Source organism: Gymnoscopelus braueri (assembly GCF_963280865.1).
Source record: "Gymnoscopelus braueri genome assembly, chromosome: 18".
Lineage (NCBI taxonomy): Eukaryota > Metazoa > Chordata > Actinopteri > Myctophiformes > Myctophidae > Gymnoscopelus > Gymnoscopelus braueri.
Genome location: NC_137618.1, coordinates 32,788,437 through 32,802,165, shown reverse-complemented (window position 1 = coordinate 32,802,165; position 13,729 = coordinate 32,788,437). Strand labels below are relative to the sequence as shown.

Sequence of the window (13,729 nt, the reverse complement as noted above, 5' to 3'; positions counted from 1 at the left end):
ATACAATTAAATACAGCAGAGCACATAAAAATCCTAGGAGCTTTCCCCATTTCTCTCCACCTTTCACTGATCTCTCAGTTCTCATTATGTTCTCCCCGTCAGAGATCAATGTGTGACGTGCATTAGTGCCTCTCTAGATGTTCCCTTGGAGATTTACACCGTGGCCCAGCCGCCCCGACCCCCCCCCCCATGTGGTTGCCAGCCCATCCCCCATCCAGAGAACCAGAGGACGTGTCCACGGGGGGCTCCACAGCGCCCGCTTATCCCCCTTTGCAGTGGCAGCAAGTGGGCCGTTTGCTGATCAATACTCAGCCTTGCTGTCAGCATCAAGGGGGAGGGAAGGAATGCTGATCCTGGAGATGGAGGAGGACGTACCTAGTCCTATAGTTGCATCCCCCCACCTCCTCCCCCTCCTCCTCTTCGTCTGCCCTTACCCGACTCCTGTCATACTCCTTCCTCGAGGCTGCGAAGAGCTGAGCGTTGGAGATTGCGATGCCACAGAAGGGCAGGTACATCTGCAGCACCTGTAAACACATCAAACCCATGTCAAATTCATAGAATTGCAAAAAAAATAATTTAACTACACAGTAAAATCCTCGGTGTTAACTATTAATTTCAGAAATAATTACTGATATTTGGATTAGTTTTCCATTTCTGTCACTGATTCGAAACACGTTTTACGACATGGCTCTGCAGGAGGCTAGCTGAAAGAGGTTTGTCTATCTCTCTGGAGCTAATCTTGCAAAATACTCGACTGATCAGCGCCAAATGCACACTGCCAGTAGGCCAAAAAGGTGCCTCCACTTTTCTTTCCTACATTATGTTTACGTCTTTAAATAATATTTAATATTTTAATATTTCATTTCAAAATGGAAGTCAATAGAGCTCGGATCAGGCTGAAACCTTGCCCAAATTTGGAGTATACGTCATAGATATGACATAGGGGTGACTGATGTCGATGGCTGGCCACACGAAGTTTGAGATCCACATGGAAGCAATGCCGTTCCCATGTGGATCCCTAGATCCATGTGATTAGATTTTTATCATACTAGAGGTTCGGGCCGCCGTGCAAAACTGATTAGTTAGAAGCTATATTTCTTGTGTAGTCCTCGCCTAACTAAATTTGCACTCTCATTAGTTTAAGTGATTTTTATAGTAGGAGTAAAAAAAAGAATAAAGAAAAGAAAAGTGAAGTTCTATTTTCAACCATCAAAAAAGCTACTGCGGTCATGAACTGAAGCAAATAAAGAACGTCCTTTCATTTGTATCATTACTTGGCAGGACAGGACAAATAAATCAACTGAGCTGACATATTACTATTTGACTGAATACATTGAACCTCTGGCCCTCGGTGCTAACATCAATTAAATTATTATAGCTGCCATTTTCTTTCTTTTTAAATTTTTTCTTCGGAAATAATTACTGATATTTACTAATCACTGATGGTTATAGTTAATTAGCATCCTGTGAAAATGTGTAACTATTGTCTTTTGTCTTTCATAATCTTCTACACAGGCATACTCTACAGTACATGAGCTACTGAGATGCAGATGTACTGTAAGTTATGTACTACAAAAACAGCTGGTAGGGTGAATAAAGCTGACGGGGATGGAGGGGATCAAAAACTATATGATTCTAACAACACCAGGCCATGTTGCCTTATCTGAGAAACACTCAGCCCCATAACAAGGAATCAATTTGCTCCCTCACTCAGCCTCTTTGTTTAGTTATCAATCTTTAGCATCTGGCTGCTGTGTAAACAATAAAATCAGTAAAACAAACCTACAAATATTTACCGGCCTTGTTCTGACCTGAGGGTAGGGACACTCAAACAATACATGAATGGGAAGTTACTCAGCTGTGGCCCCTGATACAGGGCTATCTATTTCAGCATTTTGAAAAAGATATCGGTTACTCATCAGCAATCATGTAATGGGCACACAAAGAATAGAACGCTAAAATAGAATAAAGAACACAGACTGCCAACCCATGAGAGCCTATGGTATTGTGTGCTTACTCAACACATTTTTCTTTGGTTGAATCTTTTTAAGCTCTCAACTTTCTCTGCCAGTGCAACCTTCACCGACTCCTCACTTAGCCATAACGTTGCTTTCTTACATAGGAAGCAGTAGCCTACATGGTTTCCTAATTCACAATGAAATGTCTAACAAAGAAGCAAAGAAGCTACTGTAAATGGTAAAAAAGAGACTCAAGAGTCATATTCGTTTAAAAAATAATGGACTTAAATATTTCAATCATAACGTACATGCTCTGAAACCATTGAAATATGCATTAGGTTGTAAACATTTTAATGTGCTGTAAAGATCTCTAATCACGATGTGATGAGAAATATAATGCTGTCACTGCTAATGAGTAAAGGGACTTTGCATGCGCTCAGTCATCGTGCATAATCAAATGCATTATGCAGTCGTCTTTACATGTGGAAAACAGATGACGCAGACCTACAAGCTCATACATTAAGCCATTTCAGCTGCCCTATGGAATTCTCTAATAATGATCTCCCAGAGAGGTTGTGGCCACCAATAGACCCAGCAGGAGCAGATTCATTAGCGAGCAGGACTTTGGGGACCCAGCTATGGATCTGTCCATGGAAGTAATGGGCAAAACCCAAGAAAAGCGCTGCTCTCTCTAATTACATTCTGTCAGGCAGGCCATTATACAAGGCTGCATTACAAACAAGACATTTTTGCCTAGAGACCTGCGGACTGACCAGTAAAGAGAGGTTTAATAACGCAACTAAGTGTCCAAGTCCATGGGGACATTGCAGCAGTCTGCTCCTCTAATCTCCATTGCATTCTGTTCACAGCTGGAATATCAAATGAAATGCGATGATGCAATGCAAAGCGAGTGCAGACTAGCCAACACCAACTCAGGACTCCTGAATTGCTCCCCTCCATACACTTCTGTCTAGCATCAGGGTCTTGAGCTCTGCAGTGTTGTTAGCTCCGCTGTCACACCACAGTGTGTCTACGTAGGTGGTGCGCCTCTTTCCCCTCCTAGCTGTACCTTGGGTTGGCTCCCACAGTGTCAGTTTGCTTGCCACCAGTTCCGGGTGCCAGACACAGTGCCCAGCCAGCCTCCTTCTTCTCTCTCCGACCTTGTCTGTGACCCGGTAGAGGTCCACATTTCTGATGTGGTCCACCCATGTGACACCAAGTGCCATTTGTAGCATTCTTGTGTAGACTAGACACCATCCATTACCTTTTCCTGCTGTGCTGTGAGTGTCCATGTCTCTGCCCCATACAACAGTACTGACTCCACTACGAACAGCTGCCTCTTGAGGTCTTCTCCCATGTCAGATTTACACACTCTCCTCATCCCAGGACATTCCAGGAAAGTGCCCTCAGGTCCTGTTTCGTTGAAGCAGTCCAGCCACCGAGATATTTGAAGTCCTCGACTACCTCGAGCTCCTGTTGGCAGTAGCAATGGTTTTGTCCACTGTGTTAAATGCCAATACTTTTGTTTTCTTGGCATTAAAATTGAGGCAGATCTTCCTGCACTCCATTTCTACTGCCAGTAGTAGTTCTCTTCCTTTCTCTGCTGTGTCCAACCGAGACTGGGGCGATGTCATGTGCATAGTCGAGGTTGGTAATCGTGATGGGATGTACTCTGTGCCTAGTCTTCCTCAGGACCAGTGTGAACCCCAGTGTCTCCTCCCTGCCGCTGATTGCGAGTCTCAGGGTGTGGTCCATCTCTAAAATAAACAGGAAGGGGGCCAGGTTGTCACCCTGTAGGACGCCCGCACAAGGATGCGGGCGTCCTATTTAGTGTCACCATCGTGGGTCTTAACCTTGGCTCGAGTCAAGCTATAGCTTCAAACTATGGATCATATGAAATGGATCATATGAAATAGGCCAACGGTAATTGACATATAATGTAATTTAATTATTTGTGAGAATGCCCGACTTGCGTCTGGAAGCAGTACAGAGGCCTGGAGTAGGGTTTAACCCAAAGGTGTATTTATTCATAACCAATGACATATATGGGTAAACTGTACAGCACCCTTGGCATGGTGGTGTTTGTCTCTCACTCACAGCTCTCCTATGATGTCAACTGGCAGCACTTTATAGCCAGCTGAGAAAATGAGCTTGGACTGCACCATGTCAAGGGGTGTTTTCTATCTTGCATATATAGCCTACATAAATAACCATACAATAAATATATAACCCACATCAATTATCTTAAAACTTCAATTAACAACAAATACATATACATTCTTCACACTACTACAACATTACATAACCACAATATCCTTAGCAACTACAAATGTATATCACAACCCCCCTCTGACATTCTGACTTTGTCCAGCCCAATTACACTGGCCACAGAACCACTTGGTACATGTTAAGCTTTTCAATCATGACTTAGCATTACCCTCTCTATTGCACTCATACATTTCACATTGCACTTGCCCCTCATGATAATCATTCAATAATAAAATCATGTGCAAAATGCAACTGTGCAAACTTCAGCTCAGAAATAACAAGACAGTTAATGAACCATTTACCATGTATTAACCATTACCATATTAACCATTACCCATATATGCAATGATATTGCATTCAAGTTTGACGGTGTGACTCTGCTCATGTGATATTAAACGATTCCTGTGCAAACATGACACAGATCTTCAATCACAACCCCCAGCGCAGAGCAGAGCATTCAATTCAATTCAATTTAATTAAAGTGTAAAATCACAACAAGTTGTCTCAAGACACTTTACATGTAGAGAAGACACCCGACAATCCCACCCTGAGCAAGCAATTTTGCAACAGTGGCAATGCAAAACTCCCTCTTAACTGGGAGAAACGTCAGGCAGACCCTAGGCTCTAGGGTGGTGGCCTTCTGCCTCGACCGTGTTGGGGGAAAGAAGAGAGAGGGAGAGACAGAGGAGAGACAGAAAGCATAAAAGCATAAATACAGTTTAACATAACATTGAACCTTCAATGCATAATTAAACAACCACAATCGTAGTACAATCCATAGAAGTACAATACACAGAATCATAGAACCACAGTACAAACACAGAATCAACCTAACAATAATAACTAGATGCCACGGGGAGGAGGCCGAGGAGGTGGAGGGAATTTGGAAACAAGCAGCTGTACACACCGCTTAGACAGCGAAGCACGTAGACTGAACAGAGAACATAGGCTGCTTAAATGAACCGCCCGAGTTGCACTGTGGGTATGAGGGCGTGAGTAATTAGCTTGAAGCGAATGAGAATGACAAGAGGTTGAACGTACTGACTTAAAGGAGTACGACTGTATAACTGATAGCGAATGGGGGGGTCCGGGGAGTGTGAATGAAGTATATAAACATACCGCCTTCCGTGTCTACATGAACTATCGTTACACTGGATAAAGTGCCAAACATCAGTAACAGAGGTCCTCTCTGTTACACTCTTACTTTCTCCTTTTGCGATGTCTATGAAATCCACCTTAATAGTTGTGTTGACAAGATGTATTTACCGTGCCTAATGCCTATACATGTGGTATGATATGGTGAAATCACTGTTGTACAACCAAGGTGCAATCTGAGTAAGAAACAGAAGCTCTGCATTTTCTCACATCTCACATGGGACACTGTAACTTACGTCAGCAGTGTGCAAAGCACTTTTGCAAACACATTTAGCAAAGATCGCTGTTTATGGGAGTGACATCAAATATTTATGCAACAGGAATCTACACCACGACAAATTTCACAATGGTGCTGACTCTTTGTTATTCAATTACGCCATGAATAATTCCAGGCACTTCACAGATCAGGTGAAGATGAATGATCCTGTTTCCCCCTAATCTTTAGTCATTGTCTGGTGTCACTCTGAATAGCCTACATTCCTGACTAGCCTACTTTCCCAAAACACTTCAGTGGTACTGGATCCTTTCTGTTTATGTCACTGCTCAATGGATGAAAAAAAACAGTTCATATCCGACCATGTGATGTGAAAGCAAAGCAAGTTATATGAAAATAGAAATTCACATGAACTATGTTATTTAAATATGATATTGTTTCATAAACCCAGTGAACATAAGGTAGCACACTTATACTTGTAGACCTCTGTCAACACATCTACAGTCATTTAAACATAAGTAAATAAATATGCATTAGGTTTGTGATGTATGTGGGTGGGCTTTACCTTCTGTACACTGTGACCTGTCTAGCCTACCACATTGCTTTGACGTTAATTTAACTATTAGTTTAATTTATTTCACAAAACAAATCACAGACATCAGCCTACAGCGTGCAACGTATGTTCACTATTCAACCACTGTTAATAAACATGGCATGATACGCTGTAGGCAGTATGTTTACCTATTATGATTACACCTGAATTATTAAAAAGTTCCACAGAAAAAAGGCCAGAGTGCCTTTGACACAAGATCAATAATGTCAGGATAGATTAAGTCTTTACACATGTATGCTTATTGCTCCACTGATGGTTGCACACCTATGGTCCCTCAGCCCTATGTTCCCTCAATACCATCACTACCCCTTATGTGATGACTTATATGGTTCAATATAGGACAAAACATAAACATGATAGGGCAAAACATAAAGTAGGCTGTTATAGTGTTACCATGAAAATGAATATGCAGGAATTGAGTTCCTTGGCTTACACTGGCAACATACACAAGATAATCGGTCACACACAGGGTCGAAAACATGATCTGTGGCCCTGCCTTCGGCCTGGCAGAGATAACGGCGCGGAGATGACAAACAAATAAAACGAAGTTTCACATATATTCCTAGCACTGTACTCTTTCAGTGTCACTGCATTTTGGAAAGTCAAGGTAACTTCTAAAAAGAGCCGAGCACACTCAGTACCAATAGCTATATTTGAAGGCCATAGCAAACTGAATAACTTCCCACTATCTCCTCCTCGTTTTTACGTCTGGAGACTCCCGTCCAGGACAGGCTTCAGACACATCTCATGCAGGAGTCTCAGCTCAGATCTGAACCCATTTGATTTGGCGTTAGGAACCCTTTGCGACCGCATGGCCTTGTTGACGTCGACTCCAGGCAGGATTTGAACACACGACCATCTGCACAAAGGCGTGTGCTCTAACCGCTACACTAGGGCGGCCCAATAACTTCATACTATAGAAAGTGTGGGGGGGGGGGGGGATTTGTTGAAATGTTACACTCTATAATCATCATGAATTTCAGCCTAAATTGGTACACATTCTTTCTACAAATGCTCTACAAAGGGATCTTTCCATGGCAGTGAGCCACAGTATATAATTAATTTCAGCCCCAGTGCAAGCTCCTGCTCTGTGCATATATACATGTGTGATAGGTATTGATAAACCCTGTGGGGCCCAGCCCAGTAGTTCAGCCTATATGTACAGTATGTAGACAGATACCAGAATCATTGCAAGGTGTTGACATGTTAGCAGTTGGTTAACACAGACGCTGTTACCAATTCTTTATTCAAAATGTACATTGATTGAGGGATACTCATGAGGAGACCTTCGAAGCTTCAATATCTCAGAGACGCTGTCTGCCTCATTAACAGCAGCTAACAGCTTGCAAAAGCTAATCTCTCCTCCCTCAAGTGTGTATCTTTTGTGAGTGAACTGAAATGAAGCAACCTGGGAAAATTAAGACAAAGAGACCTATTAAATTGACTCATTGAGAAATGCATGAGAAAACCAATAGTTTCATTCTAAAGAGCTCTGCAAAAGCAGCGTTTGCCTCGAGGTAATTGACACCGATTTTTCTTCTGCTGCCGAGACCCAGTTAATAATCAGTGATCATGTCTGGTCAACAAAGAGAAAGGCTGCTGGTAATGACAAAGCTTTCACCTGCACATCTGACTTCATCACACAGCCGAATGAAGCTGTTATCCAAACAAGAACTGCTGTTTAGTAATACACATGTGATGATAAGTAATACTCTTGCTCCTCTAACAGTTGATGATATATGTGATGGCCTGACTGTTGACAGTGTGAGGAGCCCGATCATCTAAGTCATATCCTTTGAACAAGATGTCTGCTATCACTGATGGTGAATAGATGTTACCAAAGCATATGTTTCTTTGCTTACCACTACTGCAGCAGGCAAAAAAAACTCTTAACTGGTTAGGACTCAATCTCATGACACAAGCTGTGGCTGGAGAAGAAAATGTGTGCCTTCACAATGTGTGGCAAAACCTCAACATGATATGACCAATATCATGTTGGTGGCACAGTGATGATTACAATGCGACTCACAAACATTTGATCGTCTGATATTGGTGCACTCCTGAAAGTGTTGCCTCATACGGAAATGGCCTGAAAAGAAAAAAGACCTCATTGTACTTGGTGGAAAGTTCCATATTTATATGAACCAGGTCAACGTCATCATCAGCTGCATGAACGGTTTGCAAAGGTCATCTTGGCGAGACTAGGCTGTTGTGGCTTTCCTTCAATGAGCATTCCCACCTCCTGTTCAAAAACTATTCCAAGATGTTCCACAAGAGTATAGGCAGCAGGGCAGATTTGTTATTCGGGCATTACTACAGTATCCCAGCGGGTATAGCATTAATACAGAGCAGGGCCGGCCGCTGGCATAAGCAGTCTATGTGGTTGCTTAGGGCCACAACCACTATGGGGGCCTGGGAGCCCGTCATAGTCACAGAAATTGTTCAGACTAATTGGAAAACCTGTGAACGTTGGCACCTCAGAAGATCACGCTTCTTGAGAAAATGTCTTTCTTTCTTCCTGTGATGTCTGCTCCTATTCAGTCATTTCTGGTGATGGCAGACCAGCTTTATTAATTTCCAATGAAGAACACACCGTCCTAGTGCCAGGACGGTGTGTTCTTCATTGGAAATTGAAGAACAAGTCTAGTGACTAGACAGAGGGAACTAGCCCAAGCAGGGTTGAGGAGATGACTTACAGGGAAGTAAATTGGGCCATCACACTCTGTGATGATTGTGATCGAGGTTTCTATGGTTTCTGCAGGAGCAGGAAGAAAGGCCAAACTCGCAGGCAATCAAAAAGTGTGATCCGATGTTGTATACCTGTCACTGTGACTGTGACAGGTACTTCAAATGACAGGTGAGAATTATAAGCCATGGTCAAATTATTCAAACTTGCAGTTTTGGACAGTCACAGTAAGTACACTTTTGGAGTATCAGCTGATAACAGCTGATACTATATATATATACTACAACGTAATGGAGTAAACGTAGAGTTAAAAGTATAATATTTGTCTTAGAAATGCAGAGGAGTAAAAGAAAAAAGTAAAGTGGGCTTTATGGTATATTTACAGCACAATAATAAATTAATTAATACAATTAATCGAATAATCACTTACTGATAATTACTCTACAATTAGGCATAAATTAGGCATTGGGGCGAAGCACCCCTAAAGGTCTGACCCTAAAAATGCTCCTGATATTTACATTAACAAAAACGCAAGCTTTAACTTTTCTTTTTGCCATCCTTTTTAATTGTATTCTACTAGAGGTCCGGGCGCCCTGCCCCCTAGCCGCGCACGGGGCTCTAGTGAGGGCCCCTCACTAGAGCCCCGTGGGATAAAAAAATTAAAAAAACATTGCAGACCCCTTCGGACCCCCGCGAAACATCGCAGACCCCTTGGGGGTCCCTGGAGACCCAGTGTGGTCTAGCTCTGAGATTATTGGAGTACAAAGGGAGAAAAAACGAAAGGGAAAGATGCAAACGAATTGTGTGTGTGTGCGTGTGCGTGTGCGTGTGCGTGTGTGTGTGTGTGTGTGTGTGTGTGTGTGTGTGTGTGTGTGTGTGTGTGTGTGTGTGTGTGTGTATTGCTTGTTGGTCGCGCGACCTGGAAACCTGGCAACCCTGGGCTGAGGCAGACAACACATGGCGAACATGTTGCTCGCGCACCCAGGCAGACACAGACACTGCGAAGGAAAATGGAAAACTGTAAAGCCACAGCCAAGCATGCAAGAGGTTGCACATGAACTCTGCAGCCGCACTGAGGCACTCCAACACAAACACTCTGACATTAAGCTTCACACAACAAACATCAGCACCACACTGCTGTTTGTCCAAAACACACAATATCTCCTCTCCCACCGACGTCATGTGTTCATTTATCGACAGCCGCACAGACTCCATTTGACACATTTTACCTCATTTATGCAGCTCTCACTGACTCTCCCCTAAGATACGGTGTCTGCTGCATAGTGTGTCTGCCCTATAGCTTGTGGATCTCTCGCACATGACTGGCTTAGCCTGCGTTGCCTGCCCCAGAGTGTAGAAGAGAGAGTAACGTCACGCTTTGATCTCGCCGCAAAGCGGGCTGCTATGGGCTATAGTTCCAAACATTGGAACTATGTCATTGAGAAAGACGGAGCACTTCCGCATTCCATTCTTACAATGGGAGTCAACGCTAGTGTCATGACTCTCTTATACAGCTCTGGCCTGCCCCATAGCTTGTAGATCTCTCGCACATGACTGGCTTAGGCTGCGTTGCCAGGTGTGCTTATTTTTTAAAGCGTTTTTGGCCTTATTTGGTCGCTTCTTGAAGTAGCGTGTAATTGGTTGTTTTTATGCATGCTGTTTGCTTGTGGCCAAAGTGACTTTCGTGTGAGACCCTTGGTTGTTGACCCTGGAGACCTAGTGTGGTCTAGCTCTGAGATTAATGGAGTACAAAGGGAGAAAAAACGAAAGGGAAAGATGCAAACGAATTGTGTGTGTGCATTGCTTGTTGGTCGCGCGACCTGTAAACCTGGCATCCCTGGGCTGAGGCAGACAACACACGGCGAAAGGTGAACATTGCTCGCGCACCGAGGCACACACAGACACGAAAACTGTAAAGCCACACGAAAACTGTAAAGCCATGCATGCGTGGCACTCCCAAATGTATAGATAGATGCCAGAGAGAGACAGTGTATGTGTGTGTGTGTGTGTGTGTGTGTGTGTGTGTGTGTGCGTGTGCGTGTGCGTGTGTGTGTGTGTGTGTGTGTGTGTGTGTGTGTGTGTGTGTGTGCGAGCCCGCACGTGCCCGTGCCCGTGTGCGTGTGTCTGCGCGTGCGTGTGATTGGGAGGTTGTGCTGGGAGTGTTTTGAGGCCACAAATATCTTGCTTAGGGTCACCAAAGTCCTAGGGCCGGCCCTGATACAGAGGGTCTGTCGATTTACAGTAATTAAAGGCTGTCTTTATGTAAGCAGTGTGATGTCTTCATCACTGAGTGTGATGTATTTTACCCTGTTGTATTTACAGTACTTTTATTGCCCTGGAACTGTATCTTACCTGCTGTGCTGCCTTTGGCAACTGAATTTCCCTCACAGGATTAATATATTAAAATCTTATCTCACCTGGATTTGAACCCTGGTCTCTCACATGGGAAGCAATCTATCTCTCAGTCAAAGGAGAATCCCCAATCGGCCAAGGAGCTACATTCATGCCACGTTAATGTCATTCACCATTCAAATGGTTTGGAAAAACACTCTACAGGACTTTGCTTACAAGTGCTGCATTTAAAACTAGAAAGGTGTGCTCCTCGGAGCACAGGTCTCCGCCAGGCCGGGTTGCTGACCCAGGGCCTGCAAACTTTGGTCATAGCTATTTGGAATGTACATACATCTTGATCACATGACTCCAGAGATGTCATGATCCAAGGAATCCAGGGGGGAAAAGATGTTGATTGTACGACCTACGGTTCAATAGTTATATGCCAAAACGTGATGTGGGCTGTTGTAGTGCCACCATGAGGATATTTGAAAAGTTTCACGTCGATCGGTCCAGCGGTGCTTGTAGCATGTCGTGCAAAACGGGCCCTCCAGCAAATTGAAAGCCAATCTTAGTCAATCGGAATAGTATCCGAGAAATCTGACAGATACAGATAATGTGTTGGGTGAGATTTGGACAAAATTGGTAGGAGTAGTAGCAAAGAAAACGCAACATGGTGGGAATGGGTGTGGCTTATTTGGGGAGTTCCGTAATGATCCAAGTTATAGGCCAAAATGTGAATCGGCCGTGGTTTTCCTTGGCCTCTAGGGAGTGTGCGTGCAAAGTGCTGTTCTGTCCAATTATAGGCCAAATTGTGAATCGGCCTGTTATAGCGCCACCATGAGGCCGATTTCAAAGATTTGGGATGGAGGTTCCTCTTTGGCTTAGTGGGAATGTGCGTGCAAAGTTTCCCAGCAATCGGGCGCTTCATTCATGATGTGTGGCATTTTGTGCAAAACGGCAACCCCCACAAACTTTGGAAGCCAATCATAGCCAATCGGAATACCGATTTGTGTGAGGTTTGGACAATATCTGTAGGAGAAGTAACAAAAGATGTGTTATAGCGCCACCATGAGGCTGTTTCACGGCAATCTGATGCTGCATTCATGATTTGAGGTATTTTGTTCGAACCGGACCACTCCTACAAACTTTGAAAGCCAATCTTAGCCAATCAGGATGGAATATGAAAAATCTGACAGATCAGTCTTGATCACAAGACTGTAGAGATAATTTGTAGCGATTTGATGTTTGGACAACATCTGTAGGAGTAATATAAAAAAATTTAGATGTGAAAGATCTGGCCAGGGAGTGTGCATGCACAATTTCACGCTGATTGGTCCAACGGTGCCGGAGATTAGCTGCTCACAGACGGACGGACACATGCACACACATAAGGACGGGGGCGAAAACATAGTCTCGGCCACGGCTTCGGACAACAACTTTTTTTAGCTAAAGAAGGCTGTGAGTTTTGTCTAACTTTGACAAAAATGTTCAGGCATATTCTGTAACATTTATTAAATATGGACAAATGTAAAAAGAATATGCAATTTTGGGAGCTTTATGTAAACTATGTGGCCGATGTTTATAATGGAAAATGACATGTAGTAATACTGAGTCTGGTATGGTCCTTTAAAGCTGACACCAATCAGGCCGGTGCACCTGCCCCTCCTGAAGTTGTATGTTTTTTGTGGGCAGAGGATTAAGGGAAATCTAGTATGAAAACGCTAATAAATTAAAGCAAGATTATTTGACCCAGAAGCTTAAGCTAGATAACATGATGGTCCACAATTAAAACAAATTGTAATAATAAGTCAAGCTCAATTCCACATAGGCAAAGGTAAGCTTGGACTTTCATTTAAAATTGCATTATTACAGAATTTCGGTGCTTTGGAGTTTTACTGTGTAGTAGTGTGTACCACATGGCATTCTTGCCTTTCAACTTATGCTGGCGAAGTCACAGCTGAAAAAGAGAAAAAAAAAAACTTCACTGCGCCAATGCGCCATTCCCTAAGTACTACTCCCAAGAAACAGACCAGCTGATCATATTACAATGAATGCCTTTACTCTCTCTTCATTGGCTCCCTGTATATGCACAGATTTACAAAACCCTATAATAGTTTCATGTAATTACTCCCCAAAAACCCACTGAAAGGCACTTCACACACAGAAAGGAACTCAGTTTAATTCCTCTTATTGTATAACGAAACCAACTAGGAGACAGAACATGGTCCAGCAGCGTTCCATCTCTTTGGAAACGTTTTTTTTTCTATTCTTTTTTCATAAAACTGTTTCCAAAGTGTTCCATTTATTTAGCATAGCTTAAATCTGCCATACCTTATGTCCTTACCAGCCCATAATCCCTTTCCATCCTCCCGTCGTTTGAGGAGCCTTGAAGCCAGCTCTGTCTCTCTGGCCTCAATTCTCTTGGTCCCATGTGTGACCCTGGTGCCAACTTGTGTGTGTCCACTGAAATAAAAGCTTTCTCTATTCTCTTTCTGCATATT

General features: G+C 43.3%; 1 protein-coding gene across 3 annotated transcripts in view; it reads right to left on the bottom strand.

The window, feature by feature from the left end:
* The window catches only part of pde11a (phosphodiesterase 11a), a gene marked incomplete at its 5' end in the record, with an annotated part of 46,170 nt that overhangs the window by 27,687 nt on the left and 4,754 nt on the right, over positions 1 to 13,729 (bottom strand). For all 3 annotated transcript variants that reach the window (XM_080412408.1, XM_080412409.1, XM_080412410.1), the window contains one exon: positions 435 to 524. In XM_080412408.1, the coding sequence (XP_080268534.1) occupies positions 435 to 524 (90 nt within the window). The remainder of the gene's footprint in view (positions 1 to 434; positions 525 to 13,729) is intronic.